Here is an 18691-nt window from a genome sequence, read left to right as displayed (position 1 = left end):
CCTATTTTTTTATTTTATGTGTATGCATGTATTGCCTGCATGTAGGTAAGTGCACCCGTTTCGTGCAATGCCACAGAGGTCAGAAGAGGCTGTCAGATCCCCTGGGACTGGAGCTACAGACAGTTGTTAGCTGCCATGTGGGTGCTGCGATTCGAACCCGGTCTTCTGAAAGAACAACCAGTGTTCTTAACTGCTGAGCCATCTCTCCAGCCCCAGTGCCTGTACTCTTTGGAGGATTCATTTTTAGAAACATGAGGGAAAACAATTTTACAAATATTGGCTCCATGTGCTTAAGTTGTTGTAGAAAGTTGAAAATTGTTTGGGCTGGGAAAAAAGTTTTACTTTTACTTTTTAAGGGCTGACGTTATAGCTCAGCGGTAGAACACCATTCAGCTCGCACAAGACCCTGGGTTCATCTAGCATTACAAAATAAATTTTTGATTTAAAAAATTTTATGGAGGAGGACAAGAGGGAATGGGGAATATGTAAATATAATCAAAACGTTTTATGTAGATGTCATAAGATCACTACTGTACATAATTAATATGTGCTATAAAAACATTTTTAAAAATCCTAAAGGGACAGGGCTGGAAAGATGGCTCAGCAGTTAAGAACACTGGTTGTTCTTGCAGAAGACCCAGCTTTGAATCCCAGCACCTATAGCTGACAACTATCTGAAACTCCAGTTCCAGGGGATCCAACAGCCTCTTCTGTCCTCCAAGCGCACTGCACAACACGGGTGGACTTACCTACATGCAGGCAATACATACACATAAAAATAATACATTTTAAAAATTAAAAAAAAATCCTAAAGGGACATAGAGGGGAAACGTTTTTAATAAAAATTCTACAGGGACATAGAGGGGAAGAATCATAGCCTTCCTTTCCGTGTTCACCCAAGGTTGCTATTTTATAGAAAATTATCCTCTGGAGCCACTAAGCGGTAAGTCCAGACTAGTTCATCAAGTAGGGCAGTGGTGCTGTACACTTCCGAAATTCCTGTAAAAAGGAGCTCATTAGATTGTTGATTTGGAATTCTGTGCTTCAGTTTTCAAGATTGGCCCATGTACCCAAACCTGGATTTTTGGCAGGTCCTGCCAGAGATTTGCTCCTGTCTTTGGTCGTGCCTGCGCCTCCTCAGCAGCGGTGTTGCTGGCAGCCTGAGGACAAGGCAGCAAAAGCCTTCCGGTGGAGGGAGAAGGAACTGAAGGAGGCAGGGCAGCTGGTCCCTAACGACGTGGTATGGCTTCCTCATCTTCCTCTCCTACTCTTAACTAGAAACGACAGAACAGCAGGCCTGAACAGCCCTGGGCCCCAGAGATCATCACCACTGTGAACGCTGAGACCCTCCAGAACCAAAATAGGAAAAAGCTGGGCTGAACAAATCAGAAATACGAAACTTGTTAGAATGGGGACAACGGGAATGTTCTGCAGGAATGAACCTTCATCCTAGCCCAAATCTAAAAGTCCTAAAGAAAGACTTGACATGGATGAACGTGCAGCCTATCCCAAAGCTAAAAGTCCTACAGAAAGACTTGCCTTGGAAGCGGGTGTGTGTGTGTGTGTGTGTGTGTGTGTGTGTGTGTGTGTGTGTGTGTGTGTGTGTGTGTGTTGCAAAAATCCTGGAGTGAAAACGTCTTGGCTCAATGTTGAAGGTCATGATGGAAAACAAAGACCATGTTTTCTCCCTTCTGGAGCAAAGAGCATGGACCAGGGGTGTTTGAGCACTAGCTGGTTCTACAAGAGGAAGAAGGATTCATATCCCAGTTTTTCTCAGTTCTGCGCTTCAGAGCATTTTCAGACACTATGTGCAGCCCTAAAAACTTTAGACTGATGATGACTCAGAATGCTAGCTAGCCCCTTTTCACATAGCAAGGGTTGTGGATAGCCTACAACAAAGTTTGAGACTCCATGTGATAAATTTGGATGCTGCATTTGAACTCTGTTTACCCACGAATTAAATTTCTAGTGAAAAAATCACAGTCTCTAGTCCTCTAAAGGGTACTAGCCAGGATTTTAGATTCTTAATGTGTTGGTGTATTTTTTTTTCTGATCTAAAGGAAAGTTTGAAGCAAAAACTGGTTAGAGTGCTGGAGGAAAACCTCATTTTGTCAGAAAAAATTCAGCAGTTGGAGGAAGGTGCTGCCACCTCGATTGTTAGTGGGCACCCATCCCATACACACGGTAAGTAAGGGATTTCCCAAGATAATTGTTTGTAAAAGACCTCTTTAGGCCTGGCATGGTGGCACATGCCTTTAATCCCAGCACTCGGGAGGCAGAGGCAGGTGGATCTCTGTGAGTTCAAGGCCAGCCTGATCTACATAGTGAGTTCCAGGACAGCTGGGGCTACCAGGAGACTCTGTCTCAAAAAGATCCCCCCCCCCAAAAAGACCTCTTTAATCAGTTTCATCAGCCAAAGCTCTAGTGGCTGCCTTTGGCTTTCTTTGACCATTACTTCCCCTTGGACTGATGGAAGTGATACTCTTACCTCAGAGTTACTTATATTTATTTATTTATTTATTTATTTATTTATTTATTTATTTATTTTGTGGTGCTGGGGATCTAACCCAGGGCCTCAAGCATGCAACTTTTCTAATTGAGCTGCATCCCCAACTTCTGCTTCAGAGAATTGTAAAGCAGGTAGGTGTCTTTGAGTTGCCATGTAATTCTCTGTGCCCACATAAAACATGTATGAGAATAATGTTTTTAGAATGGCACTGCTAGGCTGGGCATGGTGACACATGCCTTTAATCCCAGCACTCGGGAGGCAGAGGCAGGTAGATCTCTGTGAGTTCAAGGTCAGCCTGGTCTACATAGTAAGTTCCAGGCCAGCTCGGGCTACAGGGAGACCCTATCTCCAAAAAAGAAAAAAAAAAAAAAAAAAAAAAAAAAAAAAAAAAAAAAAAGAATGGCACTACTTTTGGGGATTACAGCAAGAAAACAGTGTTTTCTATAGAAAATTTGAAAAATATAAGGAAAATGTGACTCTGTGATCCAGCAATGACTGCCACCAATATTTCTATTTCCTTCTATCTCTATCTCCATATAATAGATATTCAATTAAAAATTTTACATTATGCCCTCAGTTTTAAAGAGAATTTATATACAACAAAATATACCATTTTAGGTTTGACCCTAGTGACCACAGACCTCGTTCTACATCTTCCTTTTTTTTTCTTTTTGTCTCTTTGAGACAGGGTCTCCCTACAGCCCTAGCTAGTCTGGAACTCACTCTGTAGACCAGGCTGGCCTCGAACTCACAGAGGTCCGTTTGCCTCTGCCTCCTGAGTGCTAAGATCAAAGGCTTGCAACATCACGCACTGCCTCTATTTCTACATCTTAATGTTATTAATTCAATGGCACATGTAACTTCTACAATGTTGCATGAGTAGACCACACTTATCTGTCTCTATAGTTGTTTCTAATATTTATTATGTATAAATCTGCCATTAATTATAATAGTAGTTGTATAGCTATAATGACATAGAATGTAAATAATTTTAAAGAGCTTCCAAGTAGTCAAAAGAAAGATCTAAGGTAGAAGAAACCCTGGAATGAAAACCCTTCTCTGAGATCCCCTTTCTTCCCTTGTGATGGAGCTGAGAATCCAGATGTGTCTACTATCACAGACAATGCTATCCATGTCCATATGCACAAATCTTTGTGTGCATTTCAGACTATCTTCCTAGGAGATGATCTTGGAAATATAAATCAAAGGATATGGACATTTTTTTTGTCTTTTTGAGACAGCGTCTCCCTGTAGCCTCAGCTGACCTGGAACTCCCTATGTAGACCAGGCTGGCCTCAAATTCACAAAGATCTGCCTGCCTCTGCCTTCCAAGTGCTAGGATTAAAGGCCTGAACCACCATGCCAGACTTTGGATATGGACATTTTTGAGGAGTTTTTTACACATTGCTAAATCTCTCCCAAGAAATGTGGAGGGTTTTTTTTTAAGATTTGTTTTTGTTTAATATGTACGAGTATTTTGTTTACATGTGTACATGTGTACCATATTCATGCAGTGTGCATGGAAGCCAGAAGAGTGTGTTGGAACCCCTGGAATTAGAGTTATAGCCAGTTGTTAGCTGCCATGTTGGTGGTGGGTACCAATCCCAGGTTCTCTGTAAGAGTAGTAAGTGCTCTTAACTGCTGAGCCATCTCTTTAGCCCCAGAAAGGTGGTTTTGATTTAAAATCACACCAGCAGTGTACTTGAATACCCTTCTTACTCCACCTTTGCAAATACTGAATATTTTTTTTAAAATTTTGCCGTTGTGATAAGTGAAAAATAATACCCCATGTAAATCTTGTTACTTCATTCATAAGTTAGCCCTGTATTTTTAAAGTCCAACCTCAACTTTAAACCTTTAGCTCAGCTTCCCTAAACAAACAGAAGTACTCAGATTGATATGAGAAATTTCGTTTGGTGACTCACTGGGCATGGTGGTGCATGCATTTTTCTCTTCTTTTCTTTTCTTTTTTTGAAACAGGGTCTCACTGTGTAGGCCTGATAGGCCTGGAACTCATTATCTAGACAAGGCCAGCTTTGAACTCACAGAGATTCACCTGCCTCTGCCTCCTGAGTGCATGGGTTAAAGGACTGTGCCACCACACCTGGAAGCACTGAACTTCCATTGTTAAACTTAGCACCATCTGATATTCGCAAGCCCAGATAATCAAAACATCAGTCTCTACTTATCTACTTTGAAAATAATCCTTTCAATCAACCATAAGGCCTGGTTCCACATTTTGGCATACTGGTGATGAGTACAGTGGTGGCAGTCCTGTTATCCACCTTCCAGAACTTGCTACTCAAAATGTGGTCCACGTTAGCATTACCTGGGAGCTTGTTAGACAAGAATATTGGGCCTCTCCATAGACCTACTGAATCAATCTATTTTTTACAAGATCCCCAGGTGATTGGTAAGCATATTAACATTTAAGAAGCATTACTCTGGAAGACTGGCTCCTTTAAGACCAGAGTCCCTGTGCTTTTACATACCTCATGACCGCAAGCAGCGTTAACACATTTGGAGAGGCAGGTATGACTGCTTTACCACAAATTCCATTTTTGCAAGCCATCGCTGAGTTATTTCTGTGTGCCTGACACAGTTCTACATGTTTTCACAAACTATGCAGGAAAAAAAGACACGTTTCCAAACTAAAATGGAGAATACAGAAGACCTAATATTTGTTTACTGTGTACACAAGTGAGGACAGGTGTCTCACTGAATCCTCATAGTGGTGGCTGTGGGCCAGGTTCATCAGCTCTAGTGAAACTCAGAAATTTGAATTAATATGTGCAATAGAATGTGACTGAATTCAAATTTAAAACTGTTGTCAAATCCCATATTCTTGTCACACAACTCCTGTCTCCAAGGGAGGGAATGGTGAATGGCATGTGGAGTGAGTGCCAGGGGTCCCAGTTCTCAGGATGTTCACTTTTGAGCTTGGAATCTTACTCACCTCTGACTGCTGTACCCTTTGTAGATGATCTTCTGCGCAAAAACCACCAGCTGACTGTGCAAGTGGCTTGCCTGAACCAGGAGCTCGCACAGCTGAAAAAACTGGAGGAGACAGTTGCTCTTCTCCATGAAAGTCAGAGGTAGGAGGTCTGTTTAGCTAGCGTGGGAGAGCATTGCTTACTTCCCTGTAATCTCCTCTACTTTTCTTGGAAACCAATATCGATATTCTATGTAAATTAGTACAGTCTGCATATAAAATCTCCTGAACTTAGCCAGTTAACTCAGGAATCAGAGGACTGCTTTCAGGACTGCTTGGGGACAACTCTTCTTTGCTGGCATTTGTGGGTTGCAACAACTCAATAATTAGTTTTTCACCAACTGTAGGACTCTTGTGTCAGCCAACTGTTTGGGTCATTATATACCTTTCAAATCGGCCATCTGGCTCCTCTGGAAAATGCCTGCTTGCTATTGGTCACAGAAAACTCATCAAGTGCACTCAGTACACAGTGATAAGGAAAGAATCTGGAGTACTCCATAGTAGAAGCCTCTTCATAGATGAGCACCCTCAATATGCAGACATGGGGACTGAGGGAGGGGCGGGGGAGGATGGCCTCAAAGCCATTGGCAGTTCTAGGGAAGCTCCTGAAATGCTGACTTGCCAGTCCACCTCTACTAAGAGTTTTGATGATGTTTAAATACAAACAGCAAACCCCCTACTTTCAAACCAAAACTTCACTGCTTTTCAGTGAAGTAGTGTTACAATCAGAGGATCAGACCTAGATCCTTTCTGGATGGCTTTAAAAAAAATAAAGCCGGGCATGGTGGTGCATGCCTTTAATCTCAGCACTCGGGAGGCAGAAGCAGGTGGATCTCTGTGAGTTCAAGGCCAGCCTGGTCTACCAGCTGGGGCTACAAGGAGACCCTGTCTAAAAAAAAAAGACCAAAAATAAATAAATAAAAAAAAATAAAACAAAACAAAATTTCAGATGGGCATGGTGGCACATGCCTATAATCCCAGCACTTGAGAGGTGGTGGTAGAAGGATCAGCACTTCAAGGCCAGCCTTGGCTACATAGAGAGTTTAAGGCTAGCCTGGACTACCTGAGACTATCTCAACAAAACAAACAAACAAAAAAAAAACAACAATGGAAAACCGTTTTCATTATAATTATTTCAAGCTTCACAAACTAAAGGGAATAGTATAAAATCATGGTTCTCAAACCTAGGTGTGCATCAGAATTACAGGAGGGTTTGTCGAAATGCAGATTGCTGGGCTCTCAGGTTGGGACCTGAGAATTTGCATTTCTGATATTTCCAGGTTGTACTGTGGCTGGTGGTCTAGGGACCATACTCTATGAACACTAGAATCTCTTTCAAGGGATGAGTCATCAAAATCCTATATCTTAGATTAACTTGAGTCAATTTTGTGTTCTTAAACCACTCACTCAGCATACAGACTCATTTGTTTCATTTTTCTTTTGATTCTTAGGGAAATATTTTGGTTTATCTTCTTTGCATAGTTTTGTGAAATATTTATATCACCCCAAAGTCAAATCTATAAGATAAATTCAGAAATCTCTAGCTCTGTTTCCTGTCTCCTCTATCCTTTCCTTCCCTCTCACTAGCCTTTTATTACAGATGTTGGGTACATATGTGTGTTCCTCTTCATTACATAAAAGAAGAAAAATGCCTCTTTAACTTTTTTTTTTTTTGGTCTTTTTGAGATAGGGTCTCCTTGTAGCCCCAGCTGTCCTGGAACTCACTATGTGGACCAGGCTGGCCTTGAACTCACAGAGATCTGCCTGCCTCTGCCTCCTGAGTGCTGGGACTAAAGGTGTGCGCCACCTGGCTGAAAAATGCCTCTTTAACTTTTTTATTACATTTATTATTTGTGTTTGAGTGTGTGTTTGTGTGTGTGTGTGTGTGTGAGAGAGAGAGAGAGAGAGAGAGAGAGAGAGAGAGCTTATGGGCTTGTTCTCTTCTACCATGTGGATCCCAGGGATCAAACTCAGGTCCTCACACCTGGCTACACACACCTTTACCCACTGAGTCATCTCATTCACCCAGCATTTTGGAAATAAGTTCACAATGGTCTATAGATTTAGTTTTCAATCCTTTTTTTTAGCTGCATAATACTCCACTGTGTGGTTGCACCATTCATTTAATTATTACTCTATTGATACTCATTTAGATTTAACAGTATTTGACTGCTAAAAATACTGGGGTCTTGTACTTGGGAAGCAGAGGCAGGCAGATCTCTCTGAGTTCAAGGCCAGCCTGCTCTACATGGTGAGTTCTAGGCCAGCTGGGACTACAGGGAGACCCTGTCTCAAAAAGACCAAAAAAAAAAAAAAAAAAAAGTACCGGGGGCTGTAGGTCTGGTTCAGCAGTAGTGCACATAACAAATATGAGACCCTGGGTTTGATTTCCAGCACCAGACCCCCTAGAAAAACAAACAAAATAGTGCTTAATTAATAGCATTGTATGTGCACCATTCTTGTGCCAGTGCACGGATGGCACAACACTGTGTGGTAATAATACAGTCCAAGAAGGCAGTCCCGGCTTGTACCGCTAGTTAGCTGCAGAGCCAGGCTATTAGAAGAAGCTGGGATCTGGGGGAAGGAAAGGAAGCCAATGTCCGAGTACTTTACTTACCTCATCATGAAAGTGCTTCGGAAAGAAAACCGCTCTACACAATGTGAAACATAGCTTTAGTCAGTCTGGAACACAATTAAATGTTCTGTACCAAAGAAACTGTGGGTCTCCTTTTAAAATAGCCCAGTCAAATGAGACATTTCTGTTGAAAGATGTTACTTCATTATGCATTTGTCTCTAGTAACCATCTCAGACTTAAATGGTATGGCTTTGCTGTGATTTCATGACTCCCTTTTCCCCTCCCCTGGGCATCAGGTCCCTGGTGGTAACTAATGAGTATCTGCTGCAACAGCTGAATAAAGAGCAGAAAGGTTATTCCAGGAAGTCGCTCCTGCCTCCTGAGAGGAGTCCTCATTTGGGGAGATCATCGCCCTTTGGGAAAAGCTCGCTGTCTTCCTCCTCACCAGTGACACACGACACCGGTCGGTATCTAATACAGAGTGTCTCCAAAGCTGCCCCTGAGCCTACATGAAGCTAGCGCTGCTACCTCCATCACCCAGGAGGGCTCTCGGTGCCCTTGCCAGTGTGGTGTGGTAGTGTCTACCCCCAGACATTAAGAAAAAACATTCTAATTGCTTTCCTGTATTGTCCCTCTTTTTATTTTCCCACTTAGCTCCTCCCATTTGATCATTCTTTCCTTCTGCCTACAGAAATTGTTGGCACTTAGTCCTAGACATATCACATAGAATCATTTGATTGAAAATGTCAAAAAGGAAAAAAAAGTACACACTTTCCACAGTATCATTTGAGACTGTGTGGTAGAAAGTTACAAAAGAGCATCTATCCAATGTCTTTTGTGTTTGAAGAAATTGCAGAGACTCTGTATTGATTCACCAAACGTGTCTGAAGTTTCCTCCTGCCACATTGAAAAGGTGACAGCATCTGGTGTCTGCCCTGGAGTAGCCCACAGCTTAGTGAGAAGAACACAGACTCAGAGCTTGCAGCTATACCAAGTAGGTCGAAACAAGAGCTCTGAAGAGAAGCTATGTATACTTGTGTGTGTTCATACCTGTGTGTGCCTGTGTGCGCATGAGTCTATATGTCTGTGTGCATTTGTTTGTGTGTGCCCATGCATTCTTGCCTGTGTGCTGTGTGTCTGTGTCTATGCAAGCCTATGCGCACGCGTGCGTGCGTGCGTGCGTGTGTGTGTGCGTGTGTGTGTGTGTGTGTGTGTGTAGGAAGAGAGAAAGAGAGGAATGTTCATGTGGGGAAAGCTCCAGTGAGGCCTTAGTGTGCAGTAGAGCTGGCAGGTTAGAGCAGGGAGACAGCTGCAGAGCCCTCTAGGCTAGGAGTACAGAGTATGGTGGCCCCCGAGGGGTCATGGAGCAGGGACAGAGGTGTGCCGTGGTGCTGCCATGAGAGTCTATGACAGGAGATCAATCCTAGTCTGAGAAATGGGATGTCAGGAAAATGTCTCCAGAGGACAGTCAACAGCGACCTGAGAATAAGCAGGTTACCAGGCAAAACAGAGGGTCAAGGGTGAGAACGATGGAGAAGCTACTAGAAAAAAGCAGCAGTGCACATGCACGAAGGGTAGTGCCATCGCATCTCAAACTGAGGGGCTCAGAGGGCAGCAGGGGCTTGGCTCCTTGCAGATTTTTCCAGGGGACAGAGAGTGGGGGGCTTGCATTTGAGGGGCTTCCTATGTGAGGAGAATGGGTTGATGGTAGTGTGGTGCAGCATGGGGCCACAGAGAAGCCAGACAGCAGAGGGGGCAGAGGCAGGCCCACCTAAGATGCAGCTTGCTAGTGTGCCAGCCTGGCCTCAGCACCTTTTATACATAAAGACCATATATTCTTCGATTCTGATTGATAAGGCATCTTGGATCTCAGTGGGGAAAGACTGTGAGGAGTTCTAAGTCTGTTTTTATGTCAGCTTTTTCCAGGGCAGCTAGTGTTGGCAGAGAGCAAAACACCGTCAACGTCATACACTTCCCTTCACCTCTAGGGCCATGTCTAGAAGGAAGACAAGGGAATCAGACACTCATGTGTGTCCCTGACTCAAATGCTGTACAGGGAAGTTCCCATACTACAGACATGAAGACCCTACACTTCTGAATTATAAGTAAATCTTCAGACCTCTGGGTTTTATGTGGCATCTGGAGGAGTCATGAGTTTCTTTGAACTGCGTGCTCCAAGGGAGCCATTTTCCCAGCCTCCTTGTCCCATTGAGACATCTTCATAGAGCCAAAGCCTCTCCTAGAAAGGAGAGTTGGGCCTCAGTCAGCACTGAGTTCTCACATTTTAGGAACCCAACCCAGGGTACAGCCCATCTACTGGGCAGGCCATCAGGGAAAATACCATACTTCTTTCTACCACCCCACCCCTTCCTGCCTCCAGTGTGACAATCTAATGGTGGAAGCCCAGAATCTGCTCAGGGCTCTGCTAAAGAGAGGCTAGGAGCCTAACAGAACAAGCTACTTTCCTTGCTGTTTCCCTTTGTCACAGAAAGTGGCTGGCCCTACCTCAGGCCAGCAACTCTTTGGGCTGCTAGGCACTCCTAGGGAGGTTATTTCAGATTCTGATTTTTCCTTGTATAGCATGTAGTTCTGGGAACAGGGGTAGGAGTTGCAATGTCAAAGGAAAGGCCATAGTTGTCACCGTGAGGGGATAAAAGGACCCAACATGGAAGACAGAAAACCCCTAGAGCAAATGAAAAACAAGTAGAGAGGATCCTCACTCAGAGGCCTGCACTACTGAGAGAGAAGAAAGCAAATCTGGTATGCAGATGATCCTCAGGAAGGTTCTCGGCCCAGAGGGAGGGGCAGGGCCACCCTGAGAGGCCTGGACTTCCCTGCTACACAGAGGGATTTAATGCTGCATCCCCAGATCCTAACCTCCCTTCCTTGTCAGCCTAGCCTTGCTAGAAATGGTATCTAAGGTTTTCATCAATGAGGAGTATTCCTGGCCCTAATTGGGCCTTGAGCTTCTTCTGAGCAGGGAGAATTTAAGAACAGGAAATTTTATTCCTACCAGGTGAAGTTTGGGGGTCAGCCAGCTCTCTTTCTCTCTGTTCCTTCAAGCCATCCCACCAGTGACAGAAATGGACAGGCTCTCCGCTTGCCCCCAACACATACCTTTCCCCTGTAGCTCAGTAGCTGAGAGTGAGGCCAGGTTTGGACATAGGGAACCCAATTGTCATGAAGATCTTTCAGTAAGTGGAGCAAGAAGAGTTTAGGTTTCCCACTGAGGTATGGTCACTGAGGTAAAACTTGCAGTTCAAACATTTCCCAGGCTAGGGGGCGGGACCACCTCTCTACTGCCAGCTGGTGGGGGAAACTGGAACTTTCCAGGGTAGTTTGAGAGGACAGGGGCAGCACAGTGAAGAGCCAGCCTCCAGAAACAGGAGGGCAAGGCTCTGCTGAGGCAGGAGCCAACCTGTGCCTTCTGCTTCCCACCCGACCTTCTCTGACCCTGTCCGAGCCTGTCCAAGCTACACTATTCCTCTGGACCTCTCATTCCTGAGTGGTTGGGCTTAAGCTCAATCTTGGAAGAACATCCCAGAACAGCCTGTGGGATGAAGGGATATACAATTGCATTTCTTCACCTGTGCCTGGGTCAAAACAGAGGTATTGCCGAACATGAACATTTGAGTCCTCCTGGAACATTTTGGGAGCTGTCTTATGGACAGGCCCTGAGTTCCACCAGCCTCCTTGTTGCCGTAGGAAGGAAGGAGGGTTCGTCACAAAACATGTGCTTGGGAACAACTCTGACCCAATACCCAGGCCTTTGGAGAACAGATGATGTGAAAGGGATTGCCCTTCCCAGCAGGATGGTGAACAGATGGGAGGAAATCAGTCAGAGGCCCATCACTGAGGGACACTAGGCCCATCACTGGCCATTAGCCCCCATTTTTCAGAAATGGTGTTAGGGCTTGCTGTGCTAGAAGGGGCCTGGCCTCATCTGAAGAAACCTTTTCTTTCCCTGGGTCACAGTTTCCTCATCCATAAAATTAGGGAGTCAATTGTTCACTTTTCTAAGGTTCCTCCTAGCCCTGAATTTTCTGAGATTCTAGACTAGGGCCCAAAATGACTTGCCCTAGTAGCCCCTGTTGGCAGTCATAGTGCTGAGGTCTGGCACTGGACCTCTGCCAAGCCTTGGTCCAGGCCAAGTCTGCTGTCTCATCCTTCCTTCTGCTGTGCAAATGTTCAGGACCAAGTCTGCAGATTGAGGCCCCAGCTACAGAGCTACAGGCTGTGATACCAGCACTCTCAGGGACAGGGCCCAGTAAAAAGCTTTGCATTTCCCTAAGGGCCCTTTCAGAAGGTCTGGCTCTGCTCTGCACTAATGTAAGAGACTCACTAATGGAAGAGAATCACATCTCTTTCTGGGCCGGGCTGCCAATGGGATGGGAGTGCCTGGCAGAGTGTGTATACAAGAGGGTGATGATACTGAGGTGTGAATGCCATGACCCCATCGCCACAGACCCAGTCAGGCCATACTGGTACAAAAGGTGTCTTTATTGAGGTCTGGGTAAGAATTAGGCACTTGGCCAGAGCAGCAGCTTAAATATGAGGCAAGCAGGCAGGGGTCAGCCATGCCCAGGACCAGGGTGGGATGGTGATGCTATAGGCACAGACTCCAAGACAGAAGTCGGGGAGACAAGAAAGGAAAAAGGGACACAGCAGTCTGGGTCAGAGGCCTGGTGGGATGGCCCCATGGGACTGGGCAGGAAGCTTTAAGTGGCAGGTCCAGCAGGGAGGGGACCAGGCTTTCTTGCTCCATGTGCCCCTTCAACCCAGGCCCGAAACTCCAGTGGGGGCAGCCTCACTGGGGGCTTCCCAGATCTCACTTCTTCACCTTGGCATCATAGGTACCGGCGTTCTTGTAGGCACTCACATAACCACTGTCGTCCAGGATGTCCTGCCGTCCAGCAATGCCCTTGCCCTTGCCACTCTCATCAAAGCGCTCTTTGTGGGAACCCGTGTACTTACTGGTGTCAGTCAGTCGGTCCACAGCACCCCCTGTTTTTGCTTTCTGTTTGGACAGAGTTCCCCCAAGGACACTTGAGAGGGAGCCTGAAGGGCCCATTCCCACCCTCAACTGAGATTCCCTACATCCCCTCAGTGGCCACCAGAGACTAGCAGAATACTTACAGTGACACCCAAATTGGCTGGTTCCTTGCCTGCCACCAGCTGGCAGATGGCCTCAAAGGCCTCTTCCTTGCTTTTCCCCTTGAACCGCTTGGCTGCCAGCTCTTCCAAAGCCTTCTTGAACTCCTCATAGTTGATGACCCGAGCAGACTTCGCCCTGCCAGCAACCATGTCCACCATGAGGGTTCCCCCTTCTGGTGTCCTCCCTGATTCCAGCCCCCAACTCCCCAACTTCTGGGATCATGAGAGGCAGGGGCTACCCAGGGCTCACTTGACTTTGGAGAAGACGATGTCAACATCTGTTCCCGTCACAGCCTTTCCATCAGCCACCTTGCAGTCTTTACACAGCTTGGCCCAGTTCTTGCCGTTCATCTCTTGCCCGCTGGCCTTGGGGTCACCATGGATGGCAAACTTGCGGAAGCTCTCCTCCAGCCCAGCTACATCAGTGCTCGCTGCCATGCCACCCTGTGGGGATGCACCTCAGTCATCTCCCAGCCAAGCTGCCCACCCCCAGGGCCAGAACATCCCTACCGCCACCTCAAAACATTTCTGTAACAGACCCTCAGAGTCAGGACTGGGTTGCCTGGGGAGAGGGGTCAGAACTCAGTGCCTGCCTGGACCCCAGAGCCCTGAGGAAGAACCATGAGCAGAAAGGTCTCATTGCTCAGTGCCAACCCTGGCACTCCGTAGGGCTCAGAAGATGAAATCATGATGCCCACACTACACTGAGAACAGAATGGCACTGTCCAGAAAGACTGTGAAGGCAACAGCTGGGGCCATGGCTTTGTCTGTCTTTGGCACAAGGCCTGCTTGTGTGGAAGTAAGAGGGGGCAGAGAAGCAGCACCCCCCTCCCAGGAAGCTCCATGCCAAGCTTGGTCAGTGCCAGGCCAGACTGCTGGTTGGACAGGTATTTAGTGAGGACAGTGTTTCTCTAGGGGTCATAAAGACCCAGTGAGGCCCAGCACAGCCCAGGCCTGACAAGGGAGCAGAAACAAGGGCAGCAGTGCATGCCCTAGGCAGGGGTGCAGCTGGCCCAGCCCAGGCCTTGTTACTATTTGCTGTTAAACAAAAACATGAAGGGAGCGGGAACTTGGGGCTGGCCTGGCCACAGTTTGTGAAGCCTGGAGACAGTTGCTAAGGGAGGGTGGTGCTGCTTGGAGAGTGTTGCTAAGGGTAGGATGGTGTCAGGGCAGCTCAGGGAGAAGCTCCCAGTGCTGCTGGGCTGGGCTGGGTTGGGAAGCAGGGGCCCACAGGTGGGGCATGCCAGCACTCCCTAAGCCTAAGGCGCAACCGTGGCTTCCTGGCCACTTGCCACTGATTGGAGCTGTAGCTCCCAGTTTGTGGAGTTTAGGACAAGGGAGATTGAAGGCACCTTAGGTGAAGGCTTGTAGAATAACTAGCTCCTCAAACTCCTCCATGCTGCTAGTGGGACCGTGAGATTAGTGTTGTGATCCTCCATTGATGCACACATCCCCTTGTCTATACTTCAGGCCTCCATTGAGGTCCCTCACCACACCCTGAGCATGGCCATGCCAGTTCACATTCCCATAGCTCATATGCACTAAGCTCTGGCCCTCCACACCCTCAGCCTTGTACCCCTGAGCACACCCACAGCCCTGCACTGTGACCCCACCACCATCTACACTCTCAGTCCTGGGTCTGACCCTTTTCTCCACTTCCATCCCCACACAGACAATAACAGGACTGCACTGAAACCTCCCCAGTATACCCTCAGTTCTGTGCTAAAGCGTTCCCCACACCCAAAACCAAGCACTGCAATCCCCTGACCACACCCTCAGCCCTCCTCTGCAGTCCCCTGACCACACCCTTAGCTCCACTCTGAAACTCCCTCTACTGATCAAGCCCTGTACCACACCTGCAGCCCAAATTCTGTATCCTCCTCATCCACATCCTGAAGAGACCCACCACACTCACCAACCTGATTCTGTACCCACAGCCCTTATCAAGGCCCCCTGAACATACCCTTAGCATCCCTAGTTATTCATAGACCTACAGCTCCTGACATAACCCTACTCTAAACCACCCCACAGTGTCCAATCTAAACATTGGCATTTCCATACTCCCAAGCAAGATGTTGAAAAACCCCTGACCATGCACTTTCACTGCAGCTTTCTAACACCCTTAGCACCCCCCTTATCTGCATACCTAGAGCCCTGCTTTAAAGTCCCTCAGTGTCTCACCCACAGTGACATTTCCATATTCCCCTCTACCATGTTAAGATATACCACCATCACATCCACTGCAGCCTCCTGACCACACCCTCATCCTCAGCCACCATCTTTAGCTCTCTGCCTCTTATTTAAAAAAAAAAAAAAAAACAAAGCCTCCAACGACCACAACCTGAATCCCTGCTCAGCTTCCTCCTCTTCCATTACCATTGGCCTTGACACTGAAAGCCGCTTCCCAGTGGCCACACCTGCCCACTTGTAAGTTGCAGTTCTAGGACTATGAGCACCCAGCAATCCCACATTGAAGAGGCCTCTGTGGGACCATAGCCCAAAGGGGTACTGCACTTTCCTGTGCTTCTCCCAAGGTGCAGTCTCCAAACAGGGACCCAAAGCCCTGAACTTGGCTCATCAAGGGTAACTATGTCCAGAGGAGCCACAGGATACTTGTTTCAAGGAACTGGAAAGATCCTGTAACTGGTGCTCACTCCTGTTCTGTGGGAAGATGGATTTTTGGTCATCTCAGGGCTGTTCAGGTGGAGCAGAATCATAAGCAAGAAGCTCTGGGGTCTACAGACCTTCGATGGAATAGCCAAGCTCCTGAACTGAATCCACCCGTCAGCTACTGCTGGGACAGCTGTAGTCATCAATCAGCTGAGCAAGGAGGTGGGGGCTGTGCGGTGGAGGAACACTTGGGGCCAGGGCTGGGCTGCTCAGCCGGTATCCTCAGCTCAGTACCATCCGGGGTTGGGACCCCTTACAGGCGCTCCCACCCACCCCTTTCTGTACAGGATATTGATTTAGGTGGTCGGTGTCCAGTTCTCCTACCGGCTTCTATCTCGTGGCTGCTCCTGCAGCGTGCCTTCGGATAGACAGGACACAGGAACAGATGACAGATGCAGGAGACCCGGCGGCTCCGCAGCTCCGCTCCCTGCCGGCTCCCGGGCAGGACTGCAGCTGGGGCGGATCCGCGGTATTATCCCCTGTTTCTCTGTCTCCATAGAGATAATGAGTCCCACCCCCACCCCACCCCCCAGGCTGTCTCAGCGAGAGAGTGACCAAGGTCACGCTGGCTCCGCCCACCAGACCCCGCCCTCTGAGCGCTCTGGGCTTTGGGCCCACGGAGTTGCTGCGACAGCCTTATCCCACCCCTCCCCCTCAGCTCCCCGGTCCTGGGGCGCGATAGCAGCCCTGGGCAGTTCTGGATGTCTCAGATGGGACGTTCCCATGGCCCCCCAGTGAGAGAACAGCCCCCGACAGTTCAAGCCGGATCCCCATCCCTCAGGGGAGATACAGCTTCCCAAAGAGCCAACCTGATCCTTAAGAAGCTGAAGCGGGAAGAGGAAGAACAGAAAGATCCTTTCCCTCGGTGACAAAGTCTACAGCTGGCTCAAGACCACACCTGCCATGGAATATGTGGCATTCCCCAGCTAGTCCCACGTTCTCCCGAATAGGGTCCAGATTCTGGAGCAATAGAGGAGGACCGGACAGAGACCACGCTTGCCTAGCCCCAGAATGCTAGTTGCATGGATGGAGATGACTGGCCAGGAAACAGCTCCTGGACCTCCGGGATGGCTGTCTCCTTCCATTCCCACCTCCCCTCGGCCTCACAGCCTCTGCTCCACTACAGCTTCCCCTTCAGTCTCCAACTGCAAATACTATTAACTTTGCTGAGCATGGTTGCCCACGCCTATAATCTCAGCACTCAGGAGACCTTAAATTTTGAAGCCAACCTGGACTACAAAAAATGGAAAGGCCAGAGGAAGGAGAGTAGATGTAGCTTAGTGGTAGAGTGCTTGCCTAGCATGCATAAGGCCTGTTAAACACTTAACCCCAACACTGAAAATGCTCTGCTGAGAGCCTTTCTTAACACCTACCCTGTCCCCAGGCGAGCTAGCGATGGTCTGGCTTCCATAAGCCCATGGCCCTTGTCATTAAGAAAGTACGCTCGGAGCTGCAGAGATGGATCCGCAGTTAAAAGCACTGGCTACTCCTTCAGAGGCCCCGGGTTCGGCTTGCAGCACCCACACAGCTGATGTAACACCAGAAGCTCTCATGCTCCCTTCTGGCCACTATTGGTATTGCACGACATAGCACTTAACATACATACAGGCAAAACACTCATACATATAAAATTTGTTTAAAAGAAAGTAAGCTCTAAGTCCGCAAAAGCATAAAAAAAGTTTATTGGAGTATCAGGGCCGGTGGGGCAGATATTGCTGAGTTGTGGGTAAGGGAGGCCGATCCCACCAGCCAAGAGGCCCCTAAAGTGCACTCGGTGCTGTGAGGATGGGGCGTTGCATAGAGTTGGGCCGGCTGCTTCCTCTCGGCCCTCCTGCCACTAGTGTCAGCTAAGGCAGGTCGCCCTCACGGGGCGTCCCCGGCTCGCCACTGCTTGGGCTCACGAAGACCGCAAGCGCATGCCCGTGTGGCTCCAGGCCAGACTCTCCGCCCTGGCTGCCGGGGGTGCCCAGGGCCGCACTGCCCAGGCGCGTTTGCGCCACTGGAATCTCTTCCATGGACGCCGAGTCGTAGGCGCCTACAGGGCCAGCGGCATGCACCAGGCCGGAGCTGGTGGAATCGAATGATGAGCTGGAGTAGTGGCCAGGAGTCCGGGTCCCTGCATAGTGGAGGGGAATTTGAGACTAAGGGGCTGCTCCAGCCTTACCTATCCCTCCCCCGGAACTAACCTGGCAGGACCCAATCCGTGAGGGGCGCTCACCCCGTAGCCTGGGCAGCGGGGACTCCCGGTCCAAGACCTCAGACCTTGGCAACCTATACATGTGCTGCTTCCTCTTTTTCTGCAACGACAGAGGGAGTGTGTGGGCGCTTCCTCAGATCCCACTTTGCCAAGAGCAGCAGAGGCCCGCATCAGGGTGGAGGCTTCTTTTCCATCTCCCTCTTCTTGGGCAAAGGGCCAAGTCCAGTCCCTCCTACCTGAGGTTGGATCCGCGGAGGCAGAGTCAGTGTGTCTGAGGAGGAGGGCCCCGGCGGTTCCACTTGGCCTTGGGTGGCAAGAAACTGGGAAGGGCTGAGGGCAAAGCAGGAGAGCAAACTCTAGGTGCTGAACCCCGAGTCTCCCTGCTGGAGGTTGCCTTCCTAGCAAAGCAGAGAGGCACTGATCCATTCAAGACCTTGCTTGGCTGAACCCGAGAAGCATGCTTTGACCCTGCTCTCTCATTCTCAATTCATTCTCTTTCTCTCTCTCTCTCTCTCTCTCTCTCTCTCTCTCTCTCTCTCTCTCTCTCTCCTCGTCTCTTTTCCTTTCGCATCACACTGAGATCCCCCACTCTG

At 48.2% G+C, this 18691-nt stretch overlaps 3 protein-coding genes across 8 annotated transcripts in view; 1 reads left to right on the top strand and 2 right to left on the bottom strand.

Moving 5' to 3' along the window:
• Nucleotides 1-8733, top strand: part of Lrrc36 (leucine rich repeat containing 36) — a 72883-nt gene extending 64150 nt beyond the window's left edge. Inside the window, 4 exon segments of the mRNA XM_017799650.2 lie at nt 1092-1240; nt 2061-2184; nt 5490-5604; nt 8374-8733. Coding sequence (XP_017655139.1) covers nt 1092-1240; nt 2061-2184; nt 5490-5604; nt 8374-8590 — 605 coding nt within the window. The 3' untranslated portion in view covers nt 8591-8733.
• Nucleotides 8734-12556: 3823 nt separating this feature from the next.
• On the bottom strand, nt 12557-16423 carry Tppp3 (tubulin polymerization promoting protein family member 3). The gene is made up of 4 exons (XM_008839090.1): nt 16226-16423; nt 13482-13675; nt 13214-13367; nt 12557-13094 (listed from the first exon to the last, which is right to left on the bottom strand). Exons 2-4 carry the CDS (start codon nt 13667-13669, stop codon nt 12906-12908), a joined length of 531 nt encoding a protein of 176 aa, XP_008837312.1. The 5' UTR covers nt 13670-13675; nt 16226-16423; the 3' UTR covers nt 12557-12905.
• Nucleotides 16424-17559: 1136 nt separating this feature from the next.
• Nucleotides 17560-18691, bottom strand: part of Zdhhc1 (zinc finger DHHC-type containing 1) — a 25339-nt gene continuing 24207 nt past the window's right edge. For all 6 annotated transcript variants that reach the window (XM_008839087.3, XM_029566431.1, XM_029566433.1 and 3 more), the window contains 3 exons: nt 18335-18428; nt 18120-18198; nt 17560-18017 (listed from right to left, as the gene is read on the bottom strand). In XM_008839087.3, coding sequence (XP_008837309.1) covers nt 17749-18017; nt 18120-18198; nt 18335-18428 — 442 coding nt within the window. In that variant the 3' untranslated portion in view covers nt 17560-17748. The remainder of the gene's footprint in view (nt 18018-18119; nt 18199-18334; nt 18429-18691) is intronic.

Source organism: Nannospalax galili, unplaced genomic scaffold (assembly GCF_000622305.1).
Source record: "Nannospalax galili isolate Female #2095 unplaced genomic scaffold, S.galili_v1.0 scaffold799, whole genome shotgun sequence".
Classification (NCBI taxonomy): Eukaryota; Metazoa; Chordata; class Mammalia; order Rodentia; family Spalacidae; genus Nannospalax; species Nannospalax galili.
Note: the sequence above shows the minus strand (reverse complement) of the source record. Positions and strands in the feature narration are given on the sequence as shown.

Bases quoted from the DNA above. Each gene is read 5' to 3' on its own strand.
- Tppp3 (XM_008839090.1), bottom strand. From the start codon at position 13,669: ATGGCAGCGAGCACTGATGTAGCTGGGCTGGAGGAGAGCTTCCGCAAG. The intron at 13,368-13,481 runs GTGAGCCCTGGG...GGTTGCTGGCAG, and splicing joins ATCGTCTTCTCCAAAGTCAA to GGCGAAGTCTGCTCGGGTCA. The intron at 13,095-13,213 runs GTAAGTATTCTG...CTGTCCAAACAG, and splicing joins CAGCCAATTTGGGTGTCACT to AAAGCAAAAACAGGGGGTGC.